This window comes from Anguilla anguilla, chromosome 2 (genome assembly GCF_013347855.1).
Source record: "Anguilla anguilla isolate fAngAng1 chromosome 2, fAngAng1.pri, whole genome shotgun sequence".
Lineage (NCBI taxonomy): Eukaryota > Metazoa > Chordata > Actinopteri > Anguilliformes > Anguillidae > Anguilla > Anguilla anguilla.
This window is the reverse complement of record NC_049202.1, coordinates 48,644,370-48,658,356: the sequence shown is the minus strand read 5'-3', so window position 1 is coordinate 48,658,356 and position 13,987 is coordinate 48,644,370. Positions and strand designations below refer to the sequence as shown.

Genomic DNA, 13,987 nt, shown 5'->3' with positions numbered 1-13,987 from the left:
CCTTCTTGTGTTACATGAAAGGAAGATTTTTCTCTTGCTAATTCGACACGTTGGCCTGATTCTAATTGGTCACTAGTAAATTGAATTCTATTAAAACCTGGTGAGGACAGCGGTTTTGATAAGAGTCTAATTCGAGACGATTTCCTTTGCAAAATGAATCTTAGCCTTTTGCACCTTGAATAGGCCTATTGTGTGAAATGTAAATGGGCTGGTTTGCTTCAAAAGACTCTGGGCGTTGGAGATGCATCGAAGGACCGCCAGTCTGAACTACTCAATCTCAAATGCAGTCTTTCAGACCCAGTGGATCTTACTGCTTGGGCTCTTTTGGAGCAGACTTGTTTAGAAGCGCTGAAGGATTGCTGTGCCACAGTGTCAGAGTGCCGGGATTTCAGGATGTGTATCTGCATGATTTGCATTGTTGGCTCATTGAAATGAAAATGAAAGTTGGAGGTAGAGCCAGGGATAAGCCAAGCCGGTAGTTCTTTTGCTGTTGCTGAAAAAAAGCCAGCTCACACACACACAAAAAACGGAGCTATCAGCTTATATTCCCACAATACCACATTGTGTACTGTACCTGGGTTGTAAGACCCTCCTGTACACGTTTAATGGTTATTTTACATCATCTGGCTTGTGTCTGAGTGGATTGAAGCTGACTTGCTAGCATGGCTTGCTTAACTGATCTCATTGCAGGATACAGTTACACTAAAGAAAGGGGAAGTCTTACCCTGTGTTAGCCTCGTGTTCTGAAAAGCATTGATAAGCTGCACACACACATTATTTTCCTGTTTATTTGTGGATGCAGGCTTTTAAGAATTTGTTTATCTATGTTGTAGTGGGCCTAACTTCCAGATGAAGTACAAGTCTGCCTGTGTAGGACTGAAATGCTGTGAGCCGGTATTGTAAGGCTTTTAAAGTAGGCCGCTGTATTTTGCATGGATGAAGGCTGCTTTGTTCAGTCCATATATTTTTGAGATTTACTGTTGAGCATTGTGGAGGTGTTTAAGTTTTATGTTCAGTGCTTCGAGGAAGTAGTGTGAGGTAATTTAAGGCATAATGCTTAGCATGTAAAGGACAGCCTTTTCAAATCCACTCAATCATGTCCAATACAGATTCTAGTTTTAAGGGGAGGAGAAATCTGGTTTTCTCCACTTTGGCTACTTGTCAACAATGGGAATCTACAATGGGACTTTTATCTAGGGCTCATGCATTTCTGCATTGACACTTCCACACGTCAGGGATGGCTACAACTTAAACTCAAGATGCTGTGCTATATATTCAGTGCCTCATTAGAATGTACCTGCGAAAATCAAATGATCTTCTTAGAGATAGCGCTTGATGGAGAGGGAGCATTCCTGACTTGAAAAGCAGTATGGTCCAATTAAAACTTCGCCTGTAAAATGACTAATTCATTTCCCTCATATTTATTGCCTAAGCTCTTTTCTCACAGGTGATTTTAAATTAAAGTGATCCCAAGCCATCATCATAGAATTTATCAGAACAGTTCTCCTGGTCCTTCTGTGCATATGTTGTGGGGCTGCTCTTTTATTCCCAAATTCTTAGATTATGCCCTTTTGCTGGTGTTTTAAATTGATTGTGGTTCAGTTCATTTCAGTCCACATCTCAGTTTTTTCTGCTAAATGGTGAATTATAATTTTACTTTTATTCAGGGAAGATTATTATTCGTTGTTATCAATCCTACAACTAGATTACGCCGGTTTTGTAAAACTATGTATCTTCCAGGGCGTTGAACGAAAAGAATGTACTGCGTTTGGATTGAATGAGGATTTAAATTCTTGGCCATGGATATACATCTCCATAACTTCAACTGAAATTAGGGTCTGCAGCGTGTGCAACTAATATGGTTTGACTCTGTAACAGCCTTGAGTCTTTCAGATGATTATTTCCTGTGCCATGGCCAGTATTGTGCTGGCTGTGTGATCTCTCCCTTTCCTTCAGACACCCAATGCAGAGGGCTGCAGTGTATGCTGGTGTCACTGAACAGTTTGTCCTGTCTGACTGGTCTACAGAAAGTCAGACATATACATACAGCCACATTAGATGTATATCTCAGCAATACATGAATACTGCATTGTTATGTTAGTGGGTGTTTTATGTGCAGTATATTTCTTGGACGCGCCTTGTGTTGCTGAGGTGTGTGTCTAATGTAACATGTGCGTCTGTCCATGTTTTACCATTTTTAATGCTTGTCTAAGGTTTTCATCCAGTTTTGTGTATTCTAAATGGCTCCTAAATGAACAACTAAAAAGTTGTTTCAATGCCTCCTGTGGCCTCATCGTGTCTCTATAAGGTGATAAAGGTTCACAAGAAGCCAATTCAGAGGATGCCTTTAAGACCATTGTGCCTTGCAGCCCCTGTATTTGTTTTCAAAGCAGGGATTTTGAAAAGCGCGGTAGATTGTGCAACACAGCAATGCTAAATGAGCTTGTTTTCCTTCCTGTGAGGCTGAAGAGGAGATCTGGGGGATTAGCGCTGAAGGCAGCACACTCGGCTGTGCTGGCAGGAGGGGTGGCAGCCTGCGGACTGGAACCGTAGTTGCACTGCAGATAAAGACTGTCTGACTGCCCGTGTCTGTGCACGTATGTGCTTGTGTGGTATGTGTGAACATGGGAATCTGTGCATGTGCACTGCTTTAGGAGAAGAACCTGACCTGCCGAAACCCTCAGCTTTCACACGGTGAAAAAGCCTCTAGTCAAATATTCTTCTTGGGCGGTGTTGGACTGCTCTGACTCTCTCTCTCTCTCTCTCTCTCTCTCTCTCTCCCCCCACTCTATTTATTTTTCTCTCGCTCTTTCTTTTCTCCCTTTTTATGCTCAATTTCCCTCTCTGCCTCTCTCTCGCTCTCGCTCTCGCTCTCTCTCTCTCTGCTCTCTCTCTTTCTCTGTTTATTTTCATTTGACTTCCTCTGCTCTTGAGTGCATGATTTGCTGCTGCTGCTGCTACTGCTGTTGTTTTTGTATTTGTTGCATTTGTTGCCAGAACAGGTTTTACTTGTGCTTGTGGGCTCCTGTGCCCCCCAGCTGTGATTACATATTCCTGTTTCCCCAACACAAACCGGGCCTGACGTGTTCAGCAGCGAGGCCACAGGAGGGCCCCAGAGCTTCTCACAGGAGCCTTTCAGTTAGCATCTGACACTCACCCCAGACCCGGCCGCAGGGGGTAGAGGGTAGGGGGTTGGGGGTTGGGGGGTCGGGGCTGCCGAGTGAGTGACAGGCTAGAGGAGTCCTCTGTCACCTCCCCCAGGAAACAGCATTCCCCAGCGCCGGGGTTCAGAAACGGCAGGGGAATAATAATGCAGATGGCCCATTTCTGTCCAAGGAGTCTCTGGCACCTGGCCCGACCTGCCACCCGGACCACAGTGTGCTCTTTCTGTTTCTGTAGGCCCTGTTCCCGCTCCCCTGCACCTATGAATCCACACTGTGCTCCTGCAACACAAAGGCAAGGGAAAATCCAAGGACAGGCCTGTCTCGCAGTCCCAGGCACCCCCCAACCACCCTATAATTAACCCCTTCAGCTTGTTTGTTACGTTAATCAGTGCCCTGTCCCCTGCCTCTCTTTCCCTCGTCACTAAAACCATGGGTACGGCCCACTCATGCGTGCGCGCAAGGTTATGAGTGGGTGACACTATAAATATGATGTCGTTACACTGCTTCTCATCACTCATGAGGGACTGATTTAATAAGAACAGGGCCCTCCGTGGTGTTCTCAGACATATCCATTCAAGCAACAGTAGCGTGATGAAGTAAATCATCGGTCGTTGGGCCTGTCATGGGCAGTGTGTCTGCGATGATAATGTGCATAAGCCCGAATGCACAGCCTTCCCACTTTTTTCTGCAGCCTATTTATATTATATGTAAATATAGCTGCTCTGTCTACGTGAGATTTTTCCTTCATAGCTGTTGCCTGCCAACTCAGTTATTTACCATTTCTGCAGACCCACTCAACATCACGGGTTGTCAGAATGCGTTAGTTCTGCAGAGAACGGTATCCAGGGCTGGACGGTTCCGAGCGCGAGCGTGTTGTCGAACTGGAGGAGAAATTGATGGCATCGTCATGACCGCAGCCTCTACCACCACCAACCCCCCCCCCCCCCGACCAAGAGTTCTGGAAAAGCATCAGCCTTCGCAGTACTGGGGCACAGCAAAACAACTGACTGCAGAACATGCATTGATAGTAAAGTGGACTTTTTTTAATTAAAGCTTAATTTTTATTGAAGACAAAATAGTAGTTTATCACTCTTGGGTTATTTTTAGTAGTTTAAAATAGGAAATAAAGTAGTAGAATGGAAAGGAAGAAAAGTTCAGTTTTATTTGATGTTCTGGTTGGTTGAATGCCTCCTTCCCCTCTGGCTGTTGATTGCCATTGCCATGCTCTGTATATTTGATCTCTGTTTTTCATTGAAGCCATTTCTAGCTGCTAAACGGCAAAAGGTGAGATAAACGTGTGCAAGGCAGCAATGGCACCACAGGTGAATTGGTGCTCACCACATCCACTTCCCCTTCCACCCCTCTCAGTATGCGACACGTGCCCTAATATCCACAGAATACTGAGTAATTCCCCTACTGTTCTGTTGACGGATAATCACCACAGAGCTTCACACCCTATTTAACGTCCTTGAACGCAGGTCTGGAAAACATTTCTTTTGAATTTATATTGGAATTCTGGTTTGAATGTCCACCACATTAAGAGCGACTCAGTATTCTCTCAAATTCTAAGCACAGCCCAACCGTCTCCCACAAAGAAGTGCTTTTGCTTAAATATATACCGTAGGTGGTGAAGAAGAAAAAATTATGCCAATGAGTTATGCTGAAAGCAGTGTAATTCACCCTGGACAAGGGCATTTGCAAATATATGTAATATTCTAATGATTAATAAGAGGTCTGCCAGCACCGTAGTTCATTCTACATATTTATAGCTTTAGCAATGCTTGCTAACCCATTGGAGTACACTTGCACCTCATTATGTTCCTCGTTTGATGTCTCCTGGGGGTGCTTATATGAATATGCATTGCATTTTCATTCCTTGTACCATTGCAAACTGTAATAGAATAGATCTAGTCACCGGTGTGGAGGGAAATATGTAAGTGAATGTGGCCTGTCCTCTGTTGGCTCTGAGCAGTTTGGGGTAGTTGCAGTATGTTCATTGAATATCGGCAGATACATCTGACCACTGTGTCAGACATCAGATGTACCTCTGCAGCCCTACGGGCCCCGTGACATTTATTCTGTAAAATGATGATCTTGGTGAGCGTGCAACTGGTGACTGCCAGCATTTTGTCCTGGCTTGAAATTGCCTGGACTTGTGCGGCGGCTGTGCGTGACGGCGAGTGTGGTCGGTCCGGCTTTACTGTCGCTATCAGCGAGACGCGGCATCTCCCTATATTCTTCTATGTTTAGAATCTAAGGTTCTGCTCTTCAAGAGGCCACCACTCATGTATAGAGGAGTTTACTCACCTGGCTTGATGTTTACTCTCATCTTAATTTCTGTATGATACTACAATGCATCGAAAGCCCCACTACTTATAAAGTGTTACAGTAGCTGGGAAAAAGACAAACTTGAGTCAGTTTCTGAATGAAGAATGGTCTCATTAAACGCATACTTCCAGCAAAGTAATGTGAAACTCGCCCTCTGTAACTCTCAGCCCATTAGCATGATTTTGAGCGCGCATTTCAAAGGATTAGCAGTATTAAGAAGTGTTGGAAACCGGATCTGTGAAGGATTGGACAAGGTGACTGGATTTCAGGTGCGCTATCAGTTAATTTGTTGCTTGGTCCTTAAGCTATCGCTTTGACCATGTCGGTCACTGTTGTTTTTCCTTATATTAAATTGGGGAACATGTAGAATAGTTGTTCGAGCCTTTGAGCCAGAAGATGTCTGGTTTGAATCTGAGTTACTATTGCTTAGCCCCTGGGGCCCCCAACCTGAATTTCCTCAATATGTCCAGCACTATAAGTGGAGAGTGTGAAATCTAGGCAAAGTGACTGGCATAATGATGTCTGCAAATGACATAAATAGATCCATAATCATTTAACGTCATATTATTTTCACATTTTTAACTCACTCTGCCAATAATTTGTTAGGCAGCAATCATGGCGAGCATCAGTTAAGACCCTCACAGGTGCTGCGTTATGTGATGTTATTTGAATCAGACTCTGGAAAGGAGACTTCGTGTAGACACAGGATGAAAATGGATGGCGCCAAATCAGAGCCATCGATGTGTGAAGTCATTAGCACGTTTCCGACCGATGAGCATGGCTCTACTCGAGCATGCTATGAAGGTATGGCTTCGCTTCTTTCTGACAGCGAGCAGGTCAATCTGCTGTGCTAAAAATGTCACTTTTATGCAAATGAGCAGGTAGCAGCAGCTGCGTCCGGTCAGCAGTACTTCCTCCTTGTCTGCTCGTTACGGAGATTGGGGAGGCAGGTCTAATCACTCAAAAGCTCCCACACTGTGAGCCTTCAGCAAATACAAGCTGTAACCACTCTTTTCTTTAAACACCAGAGTTATAAACACAGACACAAACATAACACGCAACAGACATACACACATAGCACTCACACACACACACGACAAACACAGTCGTCTGATGTGGTTTCCACTATGGCAACGTCTTACAGATGCAGTCATGCATTTCCTGCTGCCTTTCCATGGTACGCACAAACACGCTGTGAATACCAGCGGGTTCTTATGAAATTCAGCCGCTGAACTCACTGAAAAGCCTTCGCCTGCAGCGCGGCTTCGCCTGGCGGTGCGTTCGCTTGCTCAGACAGAGAGCCTGGCATCTGCAGATTCCCTGTTAAGGCTGAAGGTTTGCTGTGTGGCACGGTTTCTGAGGATGTCACCCATGCTTGCAGTTCGGAGGAAGAGCAGATTTTAAGTGCAGGATGTGGCCTGCCTGCAGTAAACGAACCGGAGGGTGCTCTTGCTCTGTGGTCTGGTGTAATGCAGAACTGTGGAATGTGTGACCACATGTGTGACTCAAGTCAACGGCAAACCTCTTTTAACAGAGGTGCTGGTGCCCTTTTGAGTACGGCTGCAGCTTCGTCTTAAACAGTGGCACCACCATCCTCACTGTAGTCATTATGGCTATTGAATGAAAATGAACAGATAGCACCGAACCTTTCTTGTCATGTCCCTGATCTGGCATAGCAGTCAAGAGAAAAAGGCACACGTGGCATGCAGGATTGTGAATTTTGATGGGGCATAACCTTTTGAGGGGAGTGGCTTGCCAGTGTTGGAGCTCTGTCTTGGTGGGCCTTTTAACTTCTCCTGCCCTGTCCCTGCTAAGCTGGTGTCTGGTCATGGCCACACCCACTCCACACCCCTGTGACAGTGTCACAGACGTCCCCACTGCCTACGAGCACCGCCACGCCCAGCACCCGCCAAACTCGGCACCCAGGTTTGAGGGCTGTCCCAAAAATCCAACCCAGCGTGACTCAGTCAAACCCGAATTGCGCAAGCTGCTTGGATTACTTTCCATGGAACGATTCCTTGTTTGTATACTGCACCGTAAAAGCCCTTTCCCATATAAGCACTGATCACATCCTCCACCGATCCTCAGATAAGCACTTGATAGAGAAATGCTGGCCCATCTCCCTGCTGTGATGCTCCGCCTGAGGAATCTGCTGCAGTGCAATGGGAGAGCATGAGCGCCTTTTCATGTCCTTTACTTTCGTATGTATTTGATTACTGGCAGATATTCAGTATTTCCTGCATAGAATTATGTTCATATTAATGAGCAGAGTATGAAAAGGATGTCTACCTTTGTCAAACTGTGGATAAGGCAGAGGTATATGTAAATATATATGTAAATATATGTATTTTTATAAAAACATACATTTACAGTATTGTTTGTTTTGCAGTGACCTTTGCACATTAATCTGACTTGACTATAAGAATGGCAGATTGGGCTATAGGGCTAGTTTTTCTATCCCTATGTACAGTGTATACCCACCCCCCCACCCCAAACCCCAACACCCGCAAGGGGTTGGCATCATGTCCATTTTCCGGCCTTTACAGGGGGCATCCTACCACAGTGCCTGGCTTTGCAGTCTGGCAATATGAGAAATTTAGCCCAAGCCTGATTTTCCTGTTCTTTTTCAGTCCCGTTAGGTTTCCCTTTTTAGGCGATTAAGTGCTTCATCCGGTTACAAATTAAATTGTCAAAAATGTCATTCAATCCATTTCATCTAGAGGACCCCTCCAGCATTTACATAATGGGATTGTTTTTGTTCTGTTAGGTTGTTTTGGTTATTGGATTTCCATTTTGATGCGCAGCTGTTGGGTGTGCAGGAATCCTGGGAGGTGAAGTATTGGGGGCTGAATTTTTTCATGCGGAATGTGAGAGTTTCATGTGACGCTGGGGATGGCAGGACCAGCACCAGCACCGTTCTCCCAGGGGACACTGCAGGGGCACAGCGCACACACACTGCACCATGGCAACCGAGTCTCTACTCTCTTAGACTCCTCTTCTCCTCCCATTCCTGTACTTCCGAGCCTTCACTGCAGAAAAGCTGTGTAATGCACTGCAATGACCTTGGAGTGTTCTCCTTCAAGTGTGTGTGTGTGAGAGACCGACTGTCTGTCTGTCTGTATGTCTGTGTGTGTGTGTTTGTGTGTGTGTGAGACTGTCTGTCTCTGCGCAAGTGTGTGTGTGTATGCACTCATTTGTTTAATTATTCATGCTTTTTTCCTATTTGGACGACTCTTTGACCAAGGGCCTCTTGCCAGCACATGCCTGCCAAACTTCTGTGTAATTTAGCCAACCATTTTAATGGAGTGTATTCTTCGGGTGCATTGGTGTTCAAAAGCATTCTGCCATAAATCAGAATCTCCACACGAATAAGCTATGAACCGCAAAATTAATGATGAGTATAATGGAGGGCGTAAAGTGATGTGTGTGGGAGACACTCCCCCCCCCTCCAAGGCCCCTCCAGTTACCTTCCCTCCTTCACCCCAGACCTGAAGGCGGGTGCTCCTCTCTGTACACACGGCTCACATAAATAAAAGCATGACCTCCACCAGCTGGACAGAAACGCCCCCCCCCCCCCCCGTTTCAGTCGATCAGGGGCCTGGCTATTTTTGGGGTGCCTTTTATTCTGCCTGTATTGTCTGCTGAAAAGCTGCCTTGCGAGGAGGAATGAAAAAAGCATATTTCCTGGTTCGTTCATTATTCGCCTCAGGTTTATCTCTGCCACGGATACAACAGCTGTGCCCTCACTGTGTGTTAGTGCAACCCCCCACCCCCCCCCCCCACCCCGAAAGTGCTCATGGCCCAGATGTTGCAGGTGACAGCTTTCGTTCCCCTCGTTAATTGGTTCATATTCTCATTTCTGCACTGTTACGCTCCAGTTGTTCACTATTTCGGATTGTGGTGTCATGCAAATTCATTTTACGGCGACGTAGCAGTAGGTACTTTCATCACAGAAGTTCACATACAAGCTGAAGAACTTATAAAAGGAGGAGGTCATGTCATCTCCCTTCGTGGCAGCATTTGTGTGTGTGAAGTTTAATCACATGCAGTGTTATTTCTATAACACAAAAATAATTCTGTTCACTTTGTGTTGCATACTGTGAGGATGGCTAGGCTGTCAAATGGTATTTAATTACAATTTTCTAGTTGTAGTGAGGCAACCAGCTGTACCACATTAGCAAAGGGCTGTTGTACCACTTATATTTGCATATTTGAGAGTTATGCACTTACTAAAAATGTTTATTTTTGTAGCCTGTGCATTAGTGTCCACCCTCTTTCCCCCTTTCTTCTCTCTCTCTCTCTCTCTGTCTGTTCTTGCATCCTTTGGAGCGCTTTTTTCTTTTTGGTAAAATGGCGATATTAAAATATTTTTTACCGTCAATGTTTTGAACTGTAGGGTAGTGGCATTAAGTCGCTCACAACTCTGTGTTGGAAGGACACAAATAGACAAGGGTGGACTGACATCATTGGCTTACAGCCCATTCAAAATGGATACATGCTAGGCAGGAAGCAAGCTCTCGATGAAAGCGATGCAATGCGTGCACGTAGGCCTGAATGTACAGTAAACTGGTGGTTGGAACTGCCGGAACCACAGGCTCCTACAGAGATGGTTCATCCATCACCATGTCTGTTTCTGATATGCAACGTTCTCACATGATTATTTTGTCATCATGTGAGTGTTTGTGGTGATGTAATGCTATCAGGGGTTTCGTTGTTATTGATGTGATGTTATGCAATGCTATCGGTGTTAATTGCTTCCCTGTTGAGGTCAGTGCCTTTTGCTTTATCGTGCAGGACCCACGGAGTAAACACAAGTTCAAGGTGCACACGTACTCCAGCCCGACCTTCTGCGACCACTGCGGCTCCCTGCTGTACGGCCTCATCCACCAGGGCATGAAATGTGACCGTACGTATGACCTTTAACCTTGACCTCGTAACGCCGTTACCTCCACACTGCCAGGAACAGGTCACACGTGTCTCGGCTGTCAACACTGTAAGGAAATTGAGGCTAACGGTAGCGATATAGGTTTCAGAACTTGCCTTATAGTGACATCTAATGTCCAGTGTGCAGTACTGATTGTCATTTTAAAGTCTGTACTGATACTGTATGGCTCTGGTGCTTTTGGGAGTCTGTAGTACATTATCATTGGCTTGTAACACCTTTATATTTAGATTAGTTCTACTGGTATTGGTAACACTAGTATTAGTAAAATTTGAAAGCGTGCATACTCGTTAAATCAGTAATATACAGTGCAATTTCTACAAATTATATATCAGAAACTGTATAATGACAAATAGAAGGAATACATGTCTCAGGATATTTTTCTGAGTAATTATGTTGCTTTTATTTAATACACAATGCAAGAAAATTGCATATACCCCCTAGTCAGTATATTTTGTAGAATATACCGACTAGGGGGCACTGTTCTTTGGGTTTTCAGATTCAAAATTAGAAATAAATGGTGTCCCTATGCGGCGCCCTCTTCTGGGTTAAGTATGGTATTACTTGTAGATCTTGTAGCCTCTAACACACAGAGGAAGCTGCTCATAGAAGGGTGTCTATAGAATCATGAATGGCCCCGCAGGTCTGCCAACATTCCAAATGCAATATACAGCCTAAAGAAAGCCAGATATCTCTCATTCATTGCAGTTTATGCTACTGCATATTATTAGCGTGTACATCTAGTCAGAGAGGGAACCCCACACCTTCCTCTAGCTCTACTGATATCTGATTATTATTTAAGTTATAATTTCAGATATAATTTCACTTGTATTACTTTAAATCAAATGGTATTGTAAGATTTACTTTGAATCCATTGATTAAGGTAGGAACTTCACCTGGATGCAAATGCATTCCAAAGCAGAGCTCTATACTGTCAATGATAGTCACTAAGGTTATTTCATGGTTTCTTAGTTTACGTTTGCAAAAGAACTGCTCAGCAGAAAAACAAAACAAGTGACAATAGGGAAAACCCCATAATAAGGTCTGTGTTATTTCCATTCAGTCAAACTGCATTCCAGCGAATACTTTGTGAGATTAAATGCTTACACAGATCTCCCCCTACCCCAGAAATTAGTGTTTGTTACACATAGCCCAGAGAAAAACATAGGGCACGTTCATCATTTATAAGAGGTTTTAATGTTTCTGATGACCCAAAACTTGACATAAAGGTTTCCCATAACGAGCAACATTTATCTGACCTATGACATGTGGTGAAGGGAGTGCAGAATGTATATATTTGTGCTGGCCTGCAGCCAGTCATCAAACACTTCACAGCACAGCCAACCAGCGAAACTCTATCAAGTTTAGACTTGTGAGATACCAGTATGACCCAGAATATAGAGATGTAAATGCTGTGAGAATTTTAGAGTACACACCCCAACCCTCATAAAAATACTTTGAATCAGGATATTATTTCAATGAGAAACTGCTGACGGTATGTATACTTAAACCGGAGCATAAATCAACAGTTCCTTCGAATTCATTTCCATAAATTTCAAAAATCCTCTGTTGTGGTATTTATTTAATATATTTTTTGTGAGCAATGCCGTGCTTTGTTCTTGCTCATTTCCAAGTAAATAAAGTCATAGGAATTATTTGGAAGAGCCCCTCCCATTTTTCCATTTCCCACTTCATACCTGTAACAGAACACAGCTTTGTTATAGCTGCTGACACCATGGGGAGCTATAATTACCTGGATGGATGGAATTTCTCCTCAGTGTATTTGAGACAGAACTGGCCTTAAATGTCTGTCCACGGTCCATATCAAATCGCCCTTCTCTTTGCCCAGACTTGTCTCTCAGTGCAAGTTGAGCTGGGCCATGTGTATGTGTGCCTATGTCCCTGTGTCCATATAAATTTGCTTGTTTCATCTGCATTTGGATATGTGTGCTTTTGTGGGGGTGTATGTGTGCTTGGGGGGATTGGGGGGGTTGAATGTTTGTTTGTGCCTGTATGGTTGTCTTGGCATTTGCATCTTTGGATCTATTCGTATGTTTGTGTTTGCTTGTGAGTGTGAATGCAAGTGTTTGTTCAAGAAAGTTTGTGTGTGTATGTACGTGTGTGTTTGTACGTTTGCAAAAATGTGTGTGTTGTATGGGTGCGTGCTGAAGTGTGTATTTATGTGTGAGAGTGTACAGCATGTGTGTGTTTGTGTGTGAGTGTGTGTGTCAGAGTGAGAGAGCGAGAGCAATAGAGAGACCTCTCATTGCTCCTCTTTCCTCAGTGAAAGGACATTGTACAGCACACTCTGCAGGGATGAGAGATGGACTGCAGTGTGCTTTGTTCTTTTTTCCCCAGCCCAGACAATCCCCAGACTATCAGTTGCAACTCCCTGTCTTATGTGCCTCCATCTTGCTCATGAATGATTAAGAGACTGCAGTCTCCTGGTGCCTGAACATCAAATGGTTCCATCTCCATTCTCACAGGCTGTGGGGCTGCTAGCATTTTGCAGAAATAAGTGGCGTGCCTTTTAAAGTTTCCACGGCAATTGAGAAGCTAAGATATTTCTTCAGCCCAGTCCCTTATAAGATGTCCCAACTTCACTAGTCAGGATCTGTTTCCACCTCCCAAGCCTGGGTGAATGAGTCCCTGTCTATGGTACAGTAAGTATTTTGTCTGTGATTTGATTGGCTAGTGTTTTGTGTTTGGTTTGTATAGCTCTGGTAGCATGCCTGGGTGTGGAAGTGCTGTGATGTGCTGCTAATGGAGCATCTGCTCTCTCCCTGTGCGCAGACTGCATGATGAACATCCACAAGCGCTGTGTGGCCAACGTGCCCAGCCTCTGTGGGACTGACCACACCGAGCGGAGGGGCCGCATCCAAATCAGCGCTGCGATCAACAGCAATGTGCTGACCGTCTCCAGTGAGTCACCTCCGTCACGCTGATACTGCCTGTACACACCCTCTCTCTTCCTGTCTCTCTCTGTCTCTCTCTGTCTCTCTGTCCTCTGTCTTTCTTTCTCTCTCTCTCTCTCTCTCTCTCCCTCTCCCTCTCTGTCTCTCTCTCTCTCTTTCCCTCTCCCTCTCTGTCTGTCTCTCTCTCTCTTTCTCTCTTCTTTCTCTTTCTCTCTCTCCCTTGACCTTTAACTCCTGACAAGTGATTGCAGCGGTACAATCAGGAAACCGAAATGCCTAATCATACCTCAATACTGATAATTAGTAAACAGAAATGTACAAATAACTTCACTTATTAATGTTGTGTAGTGGTAGCAAACCTTTTTCTGGAAATCTGCGGTCTTGTTAGGACTTCATTCCAACCCTAACAAAGACACACCTTATTCAACAGGTAGAGACCTTTAGCTGCCTAGGAGTCAAGTATGCCAACTTAGGGTTGAACTGAACACCTACTGGTTGGTAGATCTCCAGGAACAGGGTTGTTTACCATTGATGTAGTGTATGCCTGCTTTGCATGTTTGCTCAACTGCAAGCCTCAGACACGTTCTGTCCCCTGTAGGCATGAGGATACTGGGCAAGTGATCTACATACAGCATGTC

General features: G+C 44.5%; 1 protein-coding gene across 2 annotated transcripts in view; it reads left to right on the top strand.

Annotated features, from left to right (window-relative positions):
* LOC118220309 (protein kinase C beta type) overlaps positions 1-13,987 on the top strand; it is a 121,174-nt gene that overhangs the window by 48,010 nt on the left and 59,177 nt on the right. For both annotated transcript variants that reach the window (XM_035404115.1, XM_035404114.1), the window contains exons 4-5: positions 10,287-10,398; positions 13,228-13,356. In XM_035404115.1, the coding sequence (XP_035260006.1) occupies positions 10,287-10,398; positions 13,228-13,356 (241 nt within the window). The remainder of the gene's footprint in view (positions 1-10,286; positions 10,399-13,227; positions 13,357-13,987) is intronic.